Below are 23,364 nucleotides of genomic sequence, written 5' to 3' on the forward strand. Positions count from 1 at the left end.
TTGTTCAGTAAATGACAAATTAACAATCTCTTGTGGTGTGCATGAGTCCCTCACAAATAAAGACCGGGGCTGTCACAGTTTTTTGCCTTGTGCAGATGCAATACGATTGGCCACTTTGCAAGCTCCCTTCTCGTAAGAGCGAAAACATGCTTGTTTAATGGAAAAACAGGTATTAATTTCTGTGTGTATTTCAGTGTTGTATGTTGCGTGTTGTGTGTTAATGTTGGTGTATAGTCATTGGTACACAGGATATAAATGGGTCTGTGGAACACGAGTTGTTTAAAATGTATGTTTGCATTTAGGCACGAGGATTGCACAGCACTTCACGTGCAGGTAAAATGTAGTAATATGTGAGCACGGGGAATTGCACTTTATTAATTCACATGCAGTTGTACCGAGACTCCAATTGAATAATTGATTAGCAGTCGAGTCTCGGTACAGCTGCACAAAAGCAGCATGTTTTCGGGGTTGTGTGTTCGGTGAGTGGAGAACGGGATTGGAGACGGAGGTAACAGTTAGTATAATAGCTAAATCATAATACAAGCTCACCGTCTTTTGTCTATGTAGTCCGTTTTACTTGTCTCTTTATTTTGGCTAAAGTGCCATGTCCTGTGTCTTATTTGTCTTTCAACCTTTTATTTTCTGTCTGTTTCATTACTAAATGCTGAGCGAAACCAGTCGCTCAGCTTCACCAAACTCCACCTCTCTGTTGTTTATTTCTTGGTTCCTGGTTCTGGTTTCTGACATCACCCACTACATCCGTCTTTGTGACAGACTTGTATAATTGAAATCTTGTATATCGGTAGCTCGTATAGCGAGGGATTACTGTACAATGAAATTAGTTATTTAAACCCAGTTCACTGTTTACAAATCATGCACAACATTGCATTTAATTTTGAATTTACCAACTTTCCTTGATAAAAACGAATCCATGCCTGGGAGGTTACTAGACATCCTCTGCTTTTGACCAACACTGAAAGCTTTTTCAGTCCCGTGCAAATCATGCTTTAAACAGCTGTTATAAAGAGACCTACAAGTACTCGACAAGAATGAAAAACAGGAGGATGGACTTGGGGATCTAAACACCAGGTAAGGTAGGTTATTATTTCTGTTATTCAATTTGAATGTTTTATAACTGCACAGTAGTGATTCTAAATGTGATTGTGAGGTAAAACATCACGGTTCACAATAGGGTGATTTTTATCATTTCTATTATTACTACTAGGCTATCAAGTGATTAAAAAATGAATCTCAGTTAACCTTGGTTTTAATTGCATATTTAATTGATACAATTACTGCATCCATCTCATTTAAGTTTGTTTTATTACTAATGCTATTGTAATATATTTTCTATTGTTTTGGCCAGGTTATAGTATTTGCACTGTTCATATTATTTAATTAATGTTATTAGTGTAGAACTAATACAACAAAACAGATTAACTGGAACTCTGTTTTGTACTGTGCAGCTACTGTAGCTTTAACTGGAAGCCCTTACACACTGTGACGTGGCTGCTGAACTGTGGGGAGTTTGGTGTCTCGGGACGAGGGGGAGAGAGCGTTACCACGGGCTACTTTGAGCAAGTTTCACTGAGCTCTGTATTCTAATGCTGTAACTAAAAGCAACAAACCTGTGCCAGGGAAATAGAGCATTACTAAGACAGGGGGATCCGCCCACGTAAGAGGGACAAGTCAGGAGTGCGAATTAATCGCAGAAGTTAACTGTGATTAATTGACAGCCCTAATTATTACCCTACCCTAATTATTTAAAATAAAATCCTGCATACGCCACTGCACGTGGCTGAGGTTATTTCTTACTGATTTTATGCTGCTTATTGTTTTTCTAAGTTTATGTGTTATTCTGCTCTTCCACAAATTTCCCGTCTTCAGCGGGGAAAACTTTAAATCTGCAGGACATTTTTGTTTGTTCTGGTAGCAGAGTTTGTTTTAAAAAATTGAGGTTAGCAGTTATATCATCAACCTTAATGAATACAGGAAATCTCATTATAGGTCTCGTGCCACCACTACACTTGGCTTCCTTCCTGTACTTCTGCATGTAGCAGAACCTGAGGCACCAAAGAGATTCAGCCATTCGGAATCCTGTTAGAGGTACCTGAGAATACTGTGGGTATTAATAAATGACTGCTTAGCAAGCTGTCGTAGTCAGAAATCAGAGAAAGTAATCTCACATAATTACCTCTATTTGAAGAATTGGTGCCATCATAGTACTGTCTCAATGCCAGTTCTTGCTTGCCCAAATAAACAACAGAATTAATCAAGTGTTTTTTTCATACTTACTACATGTATTGAATCTATTTTTTCTGAGAAAGTTCTTCTTGAAAATTAATTTGTAACCAAATCAACTACAATGTCTCCGTTGTCTTATGACATTTTATTATTTTTTGTTTAAATTTGTAAAAAGCAGTTCAATATCATTCTCAATAGCAGTCTCTATAATAAGCAATATCGTGCAAAATTCAGCTATTCTAACCCCCATTTCAAACTGATGCTCCAGCGGCATGCCAAATTGAATTGAAATGAAGTACGCTTTAGAGACGCACTTCATTATATTCCATGAACCAATTGATTTCATACTGGAGAACTGAAGTGTGCTGCACTTATTTCAAATGCATTGCATTGCTCCACAATGCATTGCAGTAAGTAATGACAAAACCAGGAAGTGAGTGAGTGTGAATGTGTGTGACTTTTTCATTTGTTATCAATATTGTGCTATTGTACCAATGAAAACATGTAGCCACTCTATCACATAACATTCCCTCTTCTAGCTAGCTTGTTAGGTATGGATTCAAGGGATACCAGAAGGCAAATTATTTGGAAGATTCTTCAAGGGAGAAAGTGAAGAACATGATTCTCAGCATGATGAAGATGGTTCTCAGCATGATGGTGGCGATAAGAAATTTCTTCATGAAATGCTTAATGCTTAACATACTTAATTGTTTCAGACACCACTCTACTCATGCACTTACTGGGGATGATGTAAATATTTTGTGCTTTAATTCAGTTTGGCACACCACTGGAGCATCAGTTTGAGATGGGGGTTACACCCTTACCCTAGCATTTATGTCCCTCCTCTGCTCACTAATGATTGGACAGCTGCAAAACCAAGGCAGATCTTTAACTTTCCAATTGGTTAAACTCCCAATTATGTCCCACCTCTACTCACTCATGATTGGACACCTGCATAACAAGGGACAGATCTCTGACTCTCCCATTTGTTAAACCTACTAAAGACCTTCAACTGTTTATGTCCTGCCTCCGCTCACTTACGATTGCACTTCCATGGAGAAAATGCAGATCTTCTGTTGGTTCATTTGAGTTTATATACAAAAATACAATTCTCCACAATTAAATTGTAAAAAAAAATCTGCTATCAGCTCTTTAGTTGATTAAATTGGTCCGATTGAGCCCTAATAATAAAACCTTAAAACATTGAAGTTTATAGGAAAATCATCATTCACTATGTAAAATGACAATAATAATAATAATAATAATAATAATAATAATAATAATAATAATGCAACTCCACTTCAAGTATTTGCATCATAACATATCAAAATAACATGTGCAGTTCACTCTTTCTTTTAAAGTACCTTTACTTCACTGGTTCACATTTTGTAACCACAATCTACCTACAACATTTCTCACACTCCATCTGTCCCACCAGAAATCACCTGGCACTCTGAGATTACACGTGTCTGCACTTATGCTTTCTCTTAAATAAATAGAATGATTTAAGTGTTAGAAGATCACTGGCACATTAGAAGTAAAATCACAAGACCTCTTTAATGTGAACTAGGCAAAACAAGAGCAGTTACGCTCTATTCAGTTTGCCAGCTAAAAGGATAAATTGTAAACTGTGAGGAATTTCTTTGAAAATCAGTTTCAGTTATAAGACATTTCATATTTAAATTTAAATTCCGATCATTGTAACTTAAGTAAGTAGATAGAACAAACCAATTTTCAACCCTCAACCCACACACACTTCTCCAAAAAGAAACAGAATTACAGCTGACCGTCCTGACAGTGTCACACTCGGTTCTGAGAGGAGACGGGAAGTCCTGCCAGGAATAGTTTCTCAGTGCCTTGATAGCTCCCTGTGCAAACTCAGCAGTGTTGACACGGAAATTCTCGAGTGCTCTCCTAGTCCAGGCACCGTTCACTGCCACCTCTGCTTTGAACAGCAAGACTACAGCAGGGTCTATTTTAATTATCTAAACAGTGGCAGATCTAAATATTGCCTTTAATTCAGTATTACGTGAAACGTTAGGTTATTATCATAACCCTGGCTCCCTGGAATAGAAATGGAACCATTACCATAACCCGGAACCTGAATAAGATATATCAAACCTGCTCGATGAGCGTGTGACGAAGTCATGGCCTGCCTCCGAGGACAAAATGTAACCATTACCGCATGGGTGACTGTACCAAACTGGAATGCTAGTGGCTACGCCAAGAGGCTGGCTTGTGCATTACCATATGGAAGCCCAGTAACAAGTAGCTAGGGTAAAAAAAACATAGGGAGAACTCACCTATATGCCTGTCTTGTAAGGGTTGACTGAAAGCTGTCCTTAACACTAGTTCCAAAACCAGGGTGCAAAACCAGACATCTGTAGAACCTTGACAGATGCCCTCTGGAATAAAACCCACAAAGTTGCCATGCCCCTGATGGAATGGGCAGTGAGCCTTTCTGGAGGGTGCAAGTTGGCCAGCTTATAGGCAGTCCTGACTGAGTCTGCTATCCATTTGGACAGCGTCTGCTTAGACAGAATGTCTGCATCTCACTCACTCGCTTTGCGGCGGTCATACCAAGCAAGAAGGTCGCTTTGAGTGATAAATGGGTTCAAACGGAGGCTTCACGAGCGCAATAAACACCATGTTTAGCCTCCAGCAGGTAACAATGTCCTTCATAAGTGGCCGTAGCCCCGAGCCCCTTTCAAAAATTGCCCCGCCAGGAAGTGAACTCAATCGACATGGCAAGGTGAAATAACTGTCAGAGAGACCTTTACTGTAGAGGGGGAATTTCCCTCGTTAAAAATTGCAAACAGCGGGAGCAGGGCGAGTGGTGGGAAGGCATATAACAGTTGCCTTGACCACTGGTGTGCCAAGGCATCTAGTGCCAGCGGGTCCCTGCCTCGTATTATAGAGAACCAGAGGGGACAGTGGGTTGATTCTTGGGAGATCTAGCTCTGCTCTCCCGAACCTCTCCCAAATGAGGCTCATCACCTCATTTGGGAGAGGCTCACCATCGGGAAGGCACCTGGTCGGTTCAATGGCTTTAGTACCGGTATGTTACCGCTATGGTAATCTCAGTCCCGAGTCGGTACAAGTACGGTCCTGGGTTGTGAATACAGTGGATCAGTGACCTCAGTACTGGTACAGTACGGGTCCCCCAGTTCGCAGTCACTGCAGGTAGCAATGTACAGGTATGCCCACCTGTACAAGCCACTGGCAAAACCACTCAGTACTTACACGAGACTGAGTGAAGCCTGCTTGTTAGAATGAACTAACAACCTTTGTAATGGTGATGCTAAAGCTGTCACCAAAATGACATCGACACTTTGTAAGAGATTACAAGCAACCACAACAAGCAAGAATCTTGGTCCTGCTGTTTAAAGCAGCTGCCCCAGCTACAAGTGTGCTGTAACACCACGTTGCAGACAGGCCTGCGCTTAGTCTCTGTAAAAAAGACAGAAAAACACAAGAGAAGAAACTCAACAAAATACAGTAATTCAACAATTACATAATAATGGAACATATCTCGTAATTTTAGCCAACTCGAAAAGGAGAAATAAATAACTCCAGTCGGAGCTACTGCAGCCTAGGGAGAGAGCACAAAGTCAGCCGACTTATGTTCCTTGATCCCTGGGAATCACATTTTTCACCTCAGGAACACTGAGGTTTTGGGAACACAGGAAACAGCAACTTGCAACTTGGTAGTGTTCACAGGCATACATATTAATTGTGACACTGGATATTTCACACATATGAAAACTGATGATCACAGATTGTACACAAAATGACAAGATCACGAATCACCCAATGTACAGGAAGCCACAGCATTACATAAGCCCCAGATCCGCCTACTCCTACCAGTATTACTTATTCAATAAACAGCTACACCTGGAATGATTTTTTATACAAAAATCAACTCTATTTAACATTCATTCCATTTACAATAAACATTCAAATATTTTACATAAATCATGTTTCTTCTTTCTCCTTTACGAGTTTTTGTTTAACCTGCATGAATAGCTTGTTGTCAAATACACTTTCTCAACAGCATGCACGATACAAACCGCGGCTCTGTTGCCAGTAGAATCACAATCATAAACACAATAACATACATTTAAATATTACAGTGAGATTAGCAAAACTAATACAGCGATTATTTTTAATATCACATATAATTTGTGTAAAATTCATTATATGCTCAATACAAAGTAGAATCAGTAACAAGTACTTATTTGAACTTGGCTCTCCTGTCAGGTTAGTCTTGAAAGGAAAAATTACATTGAGGTCTGTGAGCGCAGTACATTTATGTCCTCGGGGGCGGGCCATGACTGTGACACAGGCTCCTTGAGCAGCTTTGATATATCTTATTCAGGTTTTGGGTCTTTAGGAGGTAAATTCCCTTGCGGTAATGGTTACATTTCGTACTTGAAAGGGAACTGGTGTTACTTCCTGATTCGCATTGGGCTCCAGTGCTTCAGCGCATGAGTTACAGTATTTCAAATTTCATGTTCTTAGTTTTTTTTTTTTGTTTTTTTACATTACACATACAGTGGAAGGTGATCAGTGAAAAATAGTACCATTGAAAAATCCAGTACTACCCAGCTCTCAAGTTTTGCTTTGCGCTTCTTGGCTATAGAGAGAGTTTTGTGTGTTAAAAAAAAACACATCCTCTGGCTCTCTCTTTTCTTGTACTCACCTTTGGTACAAGACTGAACCAGCCCGTACCACTCTCCGCAGCTGTCACACAGCAGGGTGAAGGCATTCTCTCCACTGGCCATGAGGTAGCCCTGGGCACAGACATAAAGCAGCTCATCTCCCATCTCAAAGCCAGTGTGCCCCTGCAGAGTGGTGTGGGGGAAGGAAGGGGGGTCCCCACATGGCTTATCTGTGGAGAGGGGAAACAGTGTTAAACAGGGGGACGGGGAGGTTTGCTGTTCATTGATCCGACAGCAACAAAGACCGAATACTAGTGTGAAACAGTAGCAACAAGATCAGTGATACCATTTCTACACAATTAAACAAGATCAATCATACCATTTCTACACAATTAAACAAGATCAGTTATATCATTTCTACCATTTCTATCAATAGTACAGAACAGAACATTGTCATTGTCATAAATATATATATATATATATATATATATATATATATATATATATATATATATATATATATATATATATCAGTATTATGACAGTCCTTAAACCTTTCTTCATCTCACTATCCATTACAACATGACGTTAGTCAGAACTCAGAGAGAGAGGTAGTGGAAATAGAAACACAAACTTTGCACAAACGTTGTGATTTCTAGAGTCATATTTGCAAGGAATGCAGTTAGTGTTTCAGTAAAGTTGATTTAAATAGGATTAGGTGGAGTTTAGAGGTAAACTGACCTTGAAAGATAGTTAGCTTGTAAAACAAAGCCCTCTAATAAGAGTGATAGCATACAGTGTTTCAGTTCCTTCTCATTTGAGTTGACCAGCTTAGGAAGAAACAGGCCTCCCCTACGCATCAGACAAAGCTACTCACATGTACTGATATTATTGATTCCCAGAAACAGCACAGATAGAAGAGGAACTATCATTTACCATTTCTCTGCTGGGTTTCAAATAAAAAAAAAATCTTATAAATATTAGTTTTCAATGTGTCCTCTGCGTATGTGACTAGCCACACTTGTGGTTGCATGCAAGAACAGCACCTGTTGACTTCTCTATTAATGGGACGATTAACACATATTATGCTTTGTCCTTTGGGGTGGAGACAACACCAAACTCCGTGGTAAAAAACAACAAAGCTACCTAAAACTCATTTAATCTTCAAAGACATTGGGAACGACTGCTAGTTTAGTATTACTACATTAACTTCAACGCCTTTAAAAAGTTCTAAATAACAAACTTTTGAAATACATTTCTGGAGATTAGATAAAAGGTAAAACATGTAAACATGGTGCCCTGCTTCAAGATTATTGACAATGCACAATATATTACTTTAAAACAGAAATATCAAAACGAAAATAATCTAAAATGAAATATTGACAGGTTTGAAAGTTTATTTTTCTTGTGCTTATTTTTGTTTTGTGCACGTTTCACCTTTTCTTTCATGTAATGTCTAGTCTCTTAATTGCTGTTTGAACATTAAAATCATTGTGCATCTCTTGCATCCAAACACAACAGTTGCTATGCATAATAATGTTTTTCCTTCGATATATTTTCCTGGTGCTCCAAAAAGGGTCCACAGAGGAATGTGTTTCTCAGAGCAGAGCACGAAGCTCTGCCAGAACGCATCCAGTTTGACAAGAAACACCAGCACTAATATATTACCATTGTAGAATAACTTGTTCCAAGATTTATTTTAAAATAGCACTTTCATGTAGTAATTTTAAGTTAATTATTTTAAGGACATCAATAGCAAGACATGAAAGTAGATTTTCTTTTTATTTTATTAGGTGAAAGTGTGTTTTTGTTCCAACCTAAAAATAGTGTTTCAGTTTATTGTAAACCACATTGTGGTCTGCATCTAATTTGCCCTATTTCTTCAACTGGTTTATTGTGAGACTATTTTCCTTTAAAACAAATGATTACAAAATCATATATACACGCATATCATGTAGACTGTAGAGTCAATTGTGTGCTGTAGTTAAAGACATTTGCATCATTTTAGTTTTGTTTTTTTCTGGAAAAGCTATATGAAAATGTTTGTAATTCTGTGTGGTAATTGCAGTCGTGTCATCCCACTCCAAGTCTGGTATTAATTTTAAACAATTTTCTTTTGCTTTTTTTTTCTTTTTTATTTTTTTGACTGAACGAGAATAAAATCCATGTTTCTTTTTTCTGCGCTGATTTCTGGTTGTTTTGAATCCCTTAGCAACAGTTGCTAGAGGAAACGCTGAAATTATCTTAGAACTATTTTTTATTTAGCTCTGTGGTGAGGGTAATACATCAGAAGCAATTTCTCTTGGCCCTGCCCAGTTCTCCAAGGTGTTTACTTTGATGTATTATCTTTTTGTTCAAACTGCATCCAAAAAGTGCAAAGTGAGACCCATAAATATTCCTTTAACTGTTAAAAACATGCAACCAGCAGGACCCTCCTTTCACTTCACAGCTTCTACCACTTTAATATAACACCTCGACCTTTGATGTAGGTCAGAGACCTTCCACAAGATCTAAGACACTGCCTTATTCAACAGCCTACAAAAATGTTTTATATGATTTTAACCTCTGGCCTTTCACCCTATTCCAAGTTTGGAGTCACAACGTGGCCCTTCTACAGTAGTTCTCAATTTTTAGATTCACACTGCGATAGCAAGGGAATGTGATAGAAGGTGGGCCTTTCTTGGTTATTCGGTATCCAGGGGCTGATCGATCAAAGTTTGTTCATATTCATGCATTTGTCAATGAAGCAGTGGGACTGCCTAGTTTGTTACAATTATAATGTTTTCACCTTTCGATTTATATTGTATCACAGCTGATAGGGCTGTGACACATTCACTGTATGTACTGTTAACACAGATTTTTACAGGTGAACATAAACTTCATTTAATACACATTGAAAAAAACACTGTATTTTTTGGTTACTCTCTAATGAGGACATTTCCATTTTACAATCTGAACAGGGAGAAATCTTTAAAAAAGAGGCTACCGTTTGCTTTTGTTCATACGTTCGATTATAAATAACTTTTGGATTTCGTATGAGGAAAAGCTTAAGTGAAAGACAACAGTAAATGTGTTTGTATTATAATTCAAGTAACTGGTTAAACTGTGCCACCTGAGTTTGTATTTTTAGATATGAATCAAGTCTTTTTTTTCTCTTTTTATTAACAATAGTATGAAACACACGGTTTGAATAGTATGAAACACAGAAGCAGCTGGCAATATCTTGGTACTTACCTTTGTCTTTTATGCAGAAGGAATCATGCTGGCTGCTCGTATCAGTGGTGCTTTCGATTTTCACATCCACGGCTTTCATATTCTGCTGCCCACCGTCAAGGTTGTTACACACAGTGGTCCTGTAAGACAACAGTTCAAAACATATTCATGCTTATGCTCTTTACAAGTGACTAATACCCAGGTGATCCCAGAAGAAAGTAAGGTAATTTCCCCTACCTTTTCCCGCACTGTACACCAATCACAGCATTCCACCAAACAAGCTCTGTGCGTTCATCTCCATGTTGTCTGCTATACAGGTACTCCAGCTAGTCAGTCTCTCTCAATAACGGCCCTTTCAAACTCAGATATAACTGGACTTCTATCCATTCTGGAGTAACCAACAGTGTCACTCCAGCTGAAAACTTCAAAACCACACCAGCGCCACACCACCAGTCCTGTCCCTCTGCTTTGAATGGCAGAAGGTAAAAATCATTTTGCTCCACAGAATGAAAAAAAAAACAAAAACATTTCAAGTAATATCAGGTTTCTGGTAGCCTAGAAGGTCTCTGAATCAAGTAAGTCAGTAACATGCCAGGCAGTAACTTCTATTTCTAAGTTTCATAACAATCTGATAAGCAGTACTCCAGGTATATGCAAACACCTACTGGTTGTAAATTGTTCAGAATAATAACTTCATTAGCACTATACAGAGTGCCAGTTTTTGTGTGACTAAGCTGCAAGCCCAGTGCGCATACTGGTTTTATATTTTTTCCTGTTTAAATGTTTGTTTCTTGTGGGGCTTATAACTTCTGAACACCTTGTTTGCTCAATCTGAAAATATGTACGGTATACAGCTTCATCCCTCAAAACATGAGCATAACCATTTGCAAGCGCGCATTGATGTCATTTGACATGTAAGCCCTTCCAGTGTTAAAAAAAAATGTTAATCTTTTTTACAGATGTAAAGTAGCTGAATTAGTTTTTCTGTACTCTGTGAAGCTTGTTTCTTGTGGTTGATCCCTCAGGAACGTGCAGCGTTTCACTCCTGTGTTTGCGAGGCTCCTCAAGACTGCTGACCGCACAACTTGACACTCCGGTGCTATTTGCATCAGCCTGTCACAGTGAATCATTAGGGCTAATTACTAATGCTCAACAATGGGAGGGCTGGGAGCTGAGTAATTATTGGGATTTTTGGAGCTTCTCTGTTAACTTTTTTTTGTTGTTGTTGCAATTGGCAGTTCTATTTGAAGATTGAACCTTAAAGTTTCATGTGAAAGTCACAGCTAAATGTTTTCTTTTTCAGCTCGCTGGTTATCAATGCATCTTTATTTTCCAGTCACTCCAAGGCTTTGGTAAGCAGGTGATAGAATGATTCTGCACTTCTGCTGCTGCTCACTGGCACAAATGACACAACCTCCCAAGAGTTGGGCAACCAACATGAAAGGGAAATTGCAGGTGTTGAACCCTCCCGGTATTTGGGGGTTTTATTCTTAGCGTTCTGTTTTTATTCTGTATTGTTTTACAAAATGTATTTTTAGTTCAAATCCTCTCTGTACCAGTTAACAATTTTGGGATGAATCAGCTACTAGGAACTGGACAAGCAATGATGGCCCTCCTCTCATTTTTATATTTTGTTATGCTTTTATTCTTCAGGTAATCTATTATCTTACAGTCAATTAGTAGCCCTTGCATGCCAGGGGGAGAGCATTTCAGAACAATAATAAAGCTGTGCTTACCACTTGGTACTGCCTGCTCTGTCAGTTAGGAGACAAAGTGGAGGGTAGCACATTTGTACTCATTTGAGATCGAACAAGCCTTCTGAAGCGCTACAGCCAAAACCCTGAGCTTTCATACAGTTATCTGAGATCTAAGTTTTCAGAAAATGAATGTACAGTAGTCTGCGCATATAGGAACACCTCCTAAGAGAACACTTCACCTAACAGAACACCCTTGTGGTGAAACAGATTTTTTCCCATTCTAAATGCTCCACCTAAAGGAACTGGAACTTCGGTTAAAGGAACATCTTTTTGGCACAGCTAACTATTCGTTCACAACTGATATAGTACTCTTTTGAAACCTGACAACTAATCACCATCAAACTTAAATTCAAATGGTTTATTCAATCTTTTCAATGTGACTCACGAGAATGTCTTGAGGCACTGATTGGTTTAGTCAATCTTTGTAGAACTGACGTGATATCATTGCCTCACTTTGTATTCTGATTTCCACAAAGTGCACCTCATTGTTTTGAATATTGCTCCTGTACAGGTATTCATAATTCATCTAGAGCTGCTGCTGCATTTTTTAAGGTGTGTAGGGGTGCTGTGTTAATTTAGTTTGACAGTTACGTTTATTAACGCTAGTTTGTCTGTTTCTTTATTATTAAAGTTTATCAACATAGACTTGCCTATTGCTTTTCTCTTATTTATTATTTTCATTTCATATGTTAATGCATGTATGTCATGACAAGTAATGAATATTTATTGATTCATATTGTGTCCGATGGTCAACTCCGTCTTAAAGAACACTTCACTTGCTTCCTGAGGGGTGTTCTTTTAGCTAGAGACTACTGTATTCAGAAAACTGAATCAGAAAATTGGTTTTCTGAAATTGACACTTTTCTGTGTTTACATGACTTAGAATAGATCATTCAATTACAATTTCGATAATTTTTCGGAAAACATAGAGCATTTGCGCATATGCATAGGTACAGACAAAACTCAGTTCAGTCTGCAGTAAAACTGAGGCAGGAATTATCTGATATTTTCTTATACTGTATTCAACAGATTATTATCTTGTATATCTCTCATGTTCTAATTCCCCAGCATGTGCAAGCTGTCCACTCCTTGCAACAGCTCATCCAGTTCTTCATATAAGCTACTGTACCTTACATATTGGATTGAATTTGACCTAGCTCGAATGAATTTGCTGCACCAACAGAATAGGCAATTTCTGTGTAAACAACCATAGTTGTAATAATTAAGTTTTCTTTTGAAAGTAATAATAGATAATATTGGGTCGGTGTTTTCAGTTTCATTATGTTACACAGATAAAATTTATTTGATGTGACACAGTTGTTAAACCTAATTTAGAGTCTGTTTGAACTCTAGTGCTATGATACATCGAGAGTGAATTTAAAACAATCTGCGTGTAGCTTTCGTTTCTGTTTAATGAGGAATGATAATAAAAACAAGTTTTTTTTTTTTATAGGAGCTGTGTTACACGAGCTTTGAAGTAAGTTTTAAGTAACACATCTGATTATTTTCTCCATCTTGCTTTGTTGATGTGACGCTACAGGAAGATACTTCCTACTTCCGAAGCTTGTAATGTGTCATGTGTGTAGGGAGGTAATTGAAACCTTGTGGTTTCATTTTTTTTGTCCAGTGGCGTAAACTCAGTGATCAGAGGCTAAAATAAACATTAGAAACCACATGATTGGTTTTTTTTTATTTTTTATAACAGTAACTGTACTTCATACCTTGTCTCAGACTTTGTTTTGTCTGGCTGAGTTGGTGTTGGAGAGAAATGTCAGTTAGCTAGTTTTTGAGCATATGCAGATTGATCAACTTTACATAACATATTTTTAGATGATCTTATTTGTAATTCCTGTATTACATCACATTTCATATTTTATAATGTTATACTAGAGCTCTTTTTATTTGTCTACTGTCCTTATTCGTATAATTGACAAACTTTTATTCATAATTTTATATTTCATCCGAATATATATTTTTTTTCAACAATTTTGATTAGTATTTATTGATTTTTTTCACCTCTTCTTATCCCCCTGAAAACTTTTCTGGACATCTTTTCTTCCTACGAATTGATTGTAATTTTTTTATTTTAATTTTCTCCTAGTCCATTTAAAAATGTTTTTATAATTATTTGATCAGATTTTGTCCAGTTCTATATTTGGTAAAAAAAAACAAAAAAAACAAAATAAGACTTTAATTTATACTATATTGATTTGATTTTTTCTCTTTTCCCCATATACCCAAAAATTATTTGAAATTATTGGTTTGATTACGTTACATTATATAAAATAATATATTATATTGCAATTTGCAATTCTGATTTTAAAAAGAAAATGACTTGGCTTTAAAATGTATTTGTGTTTTTTTACTGAATTATCCCCTCCCCCCTCACAACAGACGTTGTAATTATATATGATCTAATTTTATAATTGCATTTTTCTATTTATAATTGTATTTATACTGGGCAGAGGAGGTTATTTTGGGGAGAAATGGCTCAGTGCAGATGCTGTTGCTAACCTCCTAATGGAGTCTGGCTCAGAGAGTGATTTTGTGCCAGATGACTCTGGTAGTGAATATGAACCAACTGGCACTTCCTTCAGTGAGGTGATCAACGGTGGCCTGGAAGAGAAGCCTATGGAGCCTGGAGCCTGAAACCTGGGCTGGTAGATTTCAGCCATTCTACCACTGGATCCCCCCTACATCATCCAGACTCAAATACACCCTTTTTCTGGTGCACCAGGTAGTGTGAACACACCTGGGTTTACTCCAATTCACTTTTTTTTCAGTTTTTCATCAGTGAAGACATTTTTGAATATTTGATAACCCAAACCAAATTTGTATCCCCTACAATATCTTGCACTGCATAGGAACAACCTGGGACCACATTCTAGGGTGCGCAAGTGGGTCCCCACAAATTTTTTTAAATGAAAAAGTTTGGATGCTTATCGCTTCTCATGGGACTAGGGGATAAACCTAGAATGGATTTATTTTAGTCCACCAACCCAATCCATGCTGCCCAGTTTTCCCCTCCACAATGAGCTGGGGCAGGTTACAGTTAATATTAAAGTTGCTACATTACAATGACAATTCTAAGGCTCTTCCGAGGGACCATCCTCAATTTGATAGGCTCTTCAAATTACACCCACTTCTAGACCATCTGCAGCATAAATTTGAAGAGACATATACACCTGGCCAAAACATACCTGTGGATGAGTCCGTCCTGCTGTTCAAGGGGAAGCTTCTCTTTAAACAGTATATTCTCATAAAGAGTGCCCATTATGGGATTAAACTGTACAAACCGTGAGAGTTCCACTGGGTACGCTCATGGGTTCAGTGTACACAGGGAAGGACTCTCAGATTGAGTCACCTGGCTGACCGCTATGCTTGCAGGCCACTGAGAATTGTGTCGGATCTTGTTTTTCCACTCCTAAATCTTAGCTACCATTGTATGTAGATAACTTTTACACAGGGATCCCTCCCTCTGTTAGAGCCTTGTACACATCAGAAACAAAGGCTTGTGGTACAAGACCCAACAGGAAGGGATTTCCATGACAGTTGGTAGCCAACAAACAGAAGCGTGGCGAAACCAGCGTTCTGCACTGTGAGGAACTGCTGGCAGTTAAAAAGACTAACAAAAAAAAATGTGTACCACCTCACCACCATCCACAATAAGGGTAATGTAGCAGTTCTTGTGCGAGGTCAGGACGCACACACAAACAAGCCAAAGTGTTTCCTAGAGTACAATACATGGGAGGCGTGGATTGGTCAGACCAGATGTTGGAGTCGTACAATGCTGCAAGGAAGACCACGGCATGGTATAAGAAGCTTGGCATTGTACTGTCTCCCCCATTCCCCTCTTCCCAAGGGGTGGGGAAAAGAAAGAAAACCTAAAAAAAAATTTTCACAAAAAAAAGCAGCTTGGCATGTACACGGTCCAAATTTCTTTGTACAACGCCTATGTAGTGCACATAAGTACGACACCAGAGAATCGGCTCACATTTCTGGACTCAGACCTCTGTTATTTCCAGCCTTGTTGATACACAAGAAATACCAGAAACTGAAAGATTGGCAACAGTGGCAAGGCTTAGTGAACGTCATTTTATTCAAACGCTGCCACAGTCTGGGAGAAAAGCCAAGCCACAAAGAAAGTGCTGTGTATGTTCCTACAAGGGCACACTGAGGGATACACAGTACTACTGTCCACGCTGTCCCTCTGTTATGAAAGGTACCACACTGTAAATGATTACTAGAAAGACTAAATAAACCAGTACCTGAGATAACGTAACCAAAGATAGTAGTAATCGTTTGTTTTTATGTCATGCGACAATATTACCTTGGGCTCCAGGGGAATTATGGGTAACAAACCATTGCAGGGGCGATGTTAGGTTACCCATTTCTAAAATCCTTATTTTGTGCAGTTTAAAAAAAATGTATACTTATTCCAGGGTATCTCATTATTTGGTGACATACTGGGTACATGAAATTGGGGTGGGTGCTACAGACCAGGGTTTCCCAAGCCTGCTGATTTTCTGCTGGTTGTCTGCTGGTTTTCATTCCAACTGAGTTCTCAATTACTTAATCAAACCTTTAATTACTATTCATTAACTATTCATTAGCTTAATTAGACTTTAATTGTTTTCATCTTTTAAACAGTTGGAGATTTCAAGTTAACTATATAATTTTATAAGTAACTTGAAATCGGCAACTTTTTAGGAGCTGAGAACAATTAAAAAGGTCAAATTAAGCACATTATTAGTTCAATTAAGGACTCAGCTGGACTAAAAAACAACAGATACTGGGGTCCCCCAGGACCAGGATTGGGAAACCCTGCTATAGATGATAGGCTGCATAATACGAAGTGGAAAAGTCAGTGTGGCCTGGTGTCAAAAGGATTGAAAGGCAATATTATGTTACCCATTTCTAAAATCCTTATTTTCAAAACATTTACATTTTTGCCAGGGTATCTCATTCTTTGGTGGCGTACTGGGCACATGAAATTGGGGTGGGTGATATACACCATGGGCTGCATATTTCAAAATGGAAAAGCTAAAATGGCCTGGTGTCAGTCTAGAGCATGTAAAACCCTCAAGACCAATGCAAAGATATTCACATCCAGCAGCTTAAAAGTTTCTACAATCTTACATCAAAAATTAGGATTTTAGGGACTAAATGAGATGCAGGTATAATACATTTTATGACAAAGCAGCACTGTGTTTACAATAGCTGTATTTTGTGGTCACATGACCAAAAACATCCACAACAATGTGGCACCAATGAAAACTTCAGTGTCTGACAAAAAAAAAAAAAAACTATATCTATATCTGTTAATATGGTAATTTTGATGTCAAACAGCCAACTCTCAAAATCACTAAATACTTGTAGCACAGAGCATCACAAGCACCTCAGCAGAGATGGGGTTAAATATGTACCAGTATGTATATAGCAAACATTTTGATCTATGGAGATACATGGAAATGAGAACGTGACAAAACAAAACTGCTGTTTTCCCAACTCCCATTGTTCTGGTACTTAATCTTGTCTCTAGGCACCGGAAAGTATACAGAATTGGGTAGTAATGTGCCTAATTAAATATAATGTTTGATAGATGTAAAGTTTTGCACACTAATCACAAAAAAATGTTGGATCGTACACTGAATTGATCATACTGAAAAAGAACATGCTGCAGAAAAAAAGACATTAGCATTGCTATCATTCAGCAACCACTCAGCGTGAGGAGGTAATTAAATAGGCAACAGGATGCTTGGCTGTACAGTCAAAAGAACTCAAATCAAGGGAGGCTGCACTGGTATACAGAATTCTGGTCTCTGTACATTGTATTGCAGCTGTGGAGAGTCTAGTGAAAAGCAACCTGATTAATACCTGGGCTGAAAGGTACAAGTTATAAGGAAGGTTGAGGGACCCTGTTTAGCCTTAAAAATAAAATGATTAGAGGAAGAAGTTTCTAAAATCCTGAAAAGACTGGACAAAGTTAACCCTCGTCACTACTGCCAGAGAAGCACAATAATACTGTAAGAGGACACAGTTGGGAATTGATTATTTACAGCCTCAGGTCTGAAGATAAACTAAAAGCCCCTTTCATATTGGCGTTCATACCCCTCAGGATGGGGGTCGACACGCTTTGAACCGGGCTGTTCATAAGCTGACGAATTAAAAAAAACAGCCACGTCTGGAACATTTCTGTTTATTCAGTTTAGCCATATTTCTGTTGATAGAGACACACCATGAGCCAGACTGCAGCAGGAATGAAGAAACATTTGCTCTAACCAACATTTGGGCCAACAATTCAATCCAGAGAAGCTTGGATGGAAGAGTCCGTAACAAGCACACCATCTTGAAAGTCTGAACCGCGTATGCGGATTGTGTATTTGCTTCTGTCACCCAGGTCGACCCTGCTTCTTCAAAAAGCAGTGGAAAATCGCGTAGTTGACCCACATGACACTGGGACCCGACCCAGGTAGAGCATACCAGTGTGAAAGGGGCTACATCTTGTACTTTCATTTTCAACAATCAATGGATGTAATAGCATGGGTAGCACACAAGTAGTATCATAGTTTCTCTTCACTTTACAAGAGTTCAGCAAAGGACTCATTGTATAAAATACGTTATGGAATTAATTATGCCACACAGGAACCCCCCAGCTTTCTAGTTGAAGCTTCTACAAACTTAAATTCCATCTGCAAGCCTCAGCTGTATTGTATTTCACTAATGCAGGACAGTAGAATTAGATGAAAAACTAGAAAGCATCCAAACATATACAAGGCAAGACTGCAGCTTGAACACCAGGTGGTTGGCCCTTCAAACCCCCTGACGCTGGTCTACGGTCCAACCGATATTATTTCTATTCTCCCTCTGTTCTCATCAGTCAGGACTACATTCTCTGCTTTTGATTTCCTGAACCCTACTGGAAAAATAGTCCTCACACCAAGAGCTCCTTGTCCCAGATCAAATTATAATCGAGAGTAAAGGTTCAAATGCAACAATTCCTTTCGATTTTCACCATTTTTTTTTTTTTTTTGCAGGTGTTAGTTTCAGATAATATCTTGTTTCTTTTCCACACCTTCAATTACAAGTACAGTAAAAAGAATCTACTACAAATACCAAAAGGGACAATGAATATATAGAGAACTGGTAAGGGACTGACACAAATGTCTAAATCTTTAAGTACAGGGGTTAAGAGACAGCAACAAACAAATACAATTGTACTTACAGGTGTGTTTCATGTAAAAGCATCATAAATTAATGGGCACCAAAAATGAAGCAACAAACATTACTAAACTTCACAAATAGATTTTTACTTATACCCTTGTTTGGGGGTCATTTTGACCAGCCCTGGCCCATAGGGAAAAGTTAATCCTTTATTAGGCTGGTCTCAAAAGACTCTACTATTCTATCAACTTTCACTATAGACCAATAATAATTTGGTCAGTTATCTTGGGAAGGTTAAAAAGGTAAGCTATAATTTTATAAGGCAGCTGTATTGGGTCAAAGAGGCTGTTTATCCACTGACTCATACCTGAAGCAGTTGAGTGTGACATCACTCTTGTCATAATGTGTACCAAGGATGCAAAATATAGCACCTTCAAGTTAACTGTATTACTCAGAAGTACACATTTTGATTAAGTAATTGTGGACATGGTTGTAACAAATATTTGGGCTTCAGTGACTCTCACTGTGCACCATTGCTTTATACAGTAATCTGTCAGCATTATCTAATATAAATTTCTCTAAGCAGTAATACACTCTTGGATGCCTGAAGGCCGAAGCCCCACTGGGGTGCACAGAAGCTGGGTGTGCTCTTACCCAAGATTGGTGTCCGCTAACCAGCCTCTGGTGCAGGCGGTGAAAGAGCACTCGATGACGGCTCGTCTCAGCTCCTCTGGCATGGCGAGTCGGGCTCCCTGTGACTCACACGCCCCCTGCGCAGTGGCCAGGTCCATTCCCTGAGAGCCATTTCTGGACTCCAGCATGAACACCTTCCCTGCAGAGGAGAAGGAGAGAGAGCAGCTAACTTCACACATCAAGCAGCCATTCAACATTACTTTCTGTTTTGATTTTCATAAAACAGGGTTTTTATTCATTACAATACTCAGGTATGCTACTGGCTGAAAACATGTCAGTCAGTAGGGGAAGGAACTGGTTGGATAATGATAGGAAATCAGCAGTTGAAGGGGTGGGGACAATTTCACCCTCCAGGTGAAATGACCAAGATCGTGCAAGCAATAAGCACGGTATGCAAACAGAGATTTTTTTATAACCTAGTGAAGTACCCAGGAACAGGAACTTGAGTTTTTGGCGATTACGCGCTATATTTTTAATAAACAAAATAAACAAAAAATGAAAACAAAACCAAACTCTGTTTTTGGAACGCTGACTATACACAGGAACCTAACTAATACACAGGGCAGCTAAGCTGTTTCCCTGTTAAAAACAAACACCAAACAAACAAAACAAAAATACACTGTTTTTTTTTTTTTCAAATACCGAAAAAGCTTTACACAGTATCTTGGAAAAAACATTATGTTTGGAATGAATTTGATTCTCTCTGGATGGTGGATGAACATAAAGGGCTAAATCCAGGAAATACTGTACTTGCAGGAATGACAAACAATCAAGAATACGTATGCAATATATTGCTGAGGTAGAAAGAAGGCAGTTGCAAGATAAAATAAAAGGTGCAAAGTTCCTGTCAGTGATGTGATGTGTTAAAACTGCATTTTTAGCTAACTATCAACAAACGTTATACTGGGCTGGTGAGGCTGGTGAATTTTTCCTTCCACTAATCCTGGTGGCTAGTGCAAGAAAAACTGAATTTCAAACCCTGACATATTTTCTCAAAGATGGCAGGATGTCTCTCTGGATCCTTTTCTGAAGAAAGCAAGGAAGAGCCATTTAAACTCACAACATTTTACTTTTCTATAGATAAATACACTTTTGGAAGCAAACATGACTTACATACAGCAGCCAATCTACAGTATCGTTCATGGTTACTCACCAATTTGAAATCAGCTGTTCAGAACAGGCCACATGTTCAAATTGATATTTTTAATAATTTTTTGCTAACATGAGAGTATTATTTATTGTCTTATGATTACATTGGTCCCTATTTTCAACTGTGGTGTAATTGTAAGGCATATAAAACGTAAAACAAAATGAGGCTATAACCACACTTTCTGTAATTAAACCTGTTTTACTCTTAAATTACATTTATTTTCCTGTTGCATAATATCTAAATTGCAGTGTCAACAGAACTGAATAAGTGAAAGTGGAAAATGCATGCCATTGTATAAGGCAGTTATACTGTATAACACAGTTATACTGTATTGTGTTGCCGGCTCTGACCACTGAACTGACCCACATCAATACACTTCCAGGTGTGAGCTTGCAGAGTTATACTTAAAATGAGCGACTTACTATAATTTTGAGTTTTACCTTTTACCTTTTCAGTGTTGGCAATCTTTAAGTAGGGAGGAGGGTAAAATACACTGACTGGCTGTTGCCCTGTATCACACTTAACTGGGGAAGTGCTACTGGAAAGGAGTTGGACAATAAGGCCAGCATGTAACACTTGATGGTTAATTACTGTTTTAATAATGACACTTTAAATGCTAATATGTCAAAACTATATGAACAATGTTCTTGCACTCAGCAGGTGGCATGCGCTGTGAAACCAAACCACAGGGCTCCTCCCTTTATTTTAAACGGTACTCTGTGAGAGACAACATTCACTGAAAAAGAATACACATATTGTGAAATGCCCCATGTCACAGGGACCTCTTTCCGAGCGCCCACCGATCCCACTGACAATGTAAGACCGGTTTTAAAAACCTCAAGTAAACAGTGAAACAAAGTGCAAGTCTCTTTATTTTCTCACGATGCACAGCAGTAATTTAAATTTCCAAGGTGCAGATATTTACTGATCACACACATACAGTAGGACAATGCAAGTACAAAAATAACACATTTTCAAAACAGAGACTAGCCTTTAAATCTTAGGATATCGCTTGAGCACCCCCTAGGTTCTGCATAGAAACCCAGACAGAGCAACAGCATTCAGACAAAACAAGAACCATTCACCTGAGCAAGGTATCTGGATTTTAAACTCTGAATCCCACGCCTCCAATCAAATAACCCAAGGGCAGGTGGCTAACAATTTGTACATCACAACGCTCTCCCATATACATCAACAATGTCCGTACATTGACCCATTCACTGTCAATAACAGTCATCAGTCATTTTAAACAATATTCAGTAAACAAATACACACATAAAATAGGTATTTAGCAAACACACCAGTGTGGTTTACTTACATGGTCATGTATTACACACAGAGACCAGCTAATGTGTATAACGAGATTGTGGTTTGTAAACGGTGTACACCTTTGAAAGCGCTTTTCTTTTTAGACTACCGTAATGTATAAACTGTTTAATTTAATTGTGCAAGCAGGCAGTAAACGTAATGTCCACTTTTTTTGTTTTTGATCGCGCTGCCACTGCTGTTGGCAATGATAATAAAAGTGACTTACAGGACTGTTATTGGGGAATATTTAACAGTCCGTGTGACGTTTACCATCACACCCCAGATGACAATAAACCTCCAGGCGCATTCTCTATGGGCTATTCACACAGACTTTAGAAATCACATGACTGTTCTAAACACTTAAGTGGAGTGACAGAGCTTGGTAGAAATGCCAAATAATTGCTTTTAAACACACTTAACTGATCCAAGCAAAGCATCAGGAAGAAGATCCACCAAGCATTCAAAAAGACAACAGTACAGCAAAACAAGAGTATAAGGAAGTGCTTTCACAGTTAAAATTAATATTCTAGATGTCAGACAAGCAAAAAGAGATATAGAACTACATATTGCCTCAGACATTAAACATAGTTCTTCCAATACCATAACAGCAAAATAACTGAAGGAAGAAGCAAAGAGCCATGCTTCACCAGCAAGGATGTCAACAACACGTCCCCTGACACAGAGTCCTAAGGACTAAGCGATCTGGGGGCTCTCAATACTAACAAATCCCCTGGTCTGGGTGGGATATACAATGAGAGGTCCTCGCCAAGCTGCTGTCAAAGATTTCTGATAAATCAATCAAGACAGGAGATGTCCCAGCTGACTTGCACGTTCCAAATGTGACACCCTGTGGCAAAGTGGTTTAACAGTGTGCAGGTGCAGGTGATCAATAAACAGACAGACAATGACAATCCAGGTGCAATGGTGTTTTATTTTATAATCCAATTGCCTGATGGCAAAACAGCAGTAAATAATAAGAATGATAAGCAATACAGTCCCGATCTTTTACACCCATACGTAACACAAACATAAGTCCACAGTGCATGCTCTAGTGTTCGTAATGCAAATACAGTTTATCATGCAAACAAGGTGAAGTGGTCCAGGTTTAGCGCTGGCCTTTGGCGACAGTTCCGGATCGTGTTAGCCATCTAAATAACAAATAAGTACACTTTAG

The 23,364-nt window shown here is 38.5% G+C and overlaps 1 protein-coding gene across 1 annotated transcript in view; it reads right to left on the reverse strand.

Annotated features, from left to right (window-relative positions):
• LOC121314734 (sushi domain-containing protein 5-like) overlaps positions 1-23,364 on the reverse strand; it is a 40,854-nt gene that overhangs the window by 11,921 nt on the left and 5,569 nt on the right. Inside the window, exons 2-4 of the mRNA XM_041248326.1 lie at positions 19,694-19,871; positions 10,140-10,258; positions 6,947-7,135 (exon numbers count right to left, since the gene is read on the reverse strand). Coding sequence (XP_041104260.1) covers positions 6,947-7,135; positions 10,140-10,258; positions 19,694-19,871 — 486 coding nt within the window. The remainder of the gene's footprint in view (positions 1-6,946; positions 7,136-10,139; positions 10,259-19,693; positions 19,872-23,364) is intronic.

This window comes from Polyodon spathula, chromosome 4 (genome assembly GCF_017654505.1).
Source record: "Polyodon spathula isolate WHYD16114869_AA chromosome 4, ASM1765450v1, whole genome shotgun sequence".
In the NCBI taxonomy this organism is placed as follows: domain Eukaryota; kingdom Metazoa; phylum Chordata; class Actinopteri; order Acipenseriformes; family Polyodontidae; genus Polyodon; species Polyodon spathula.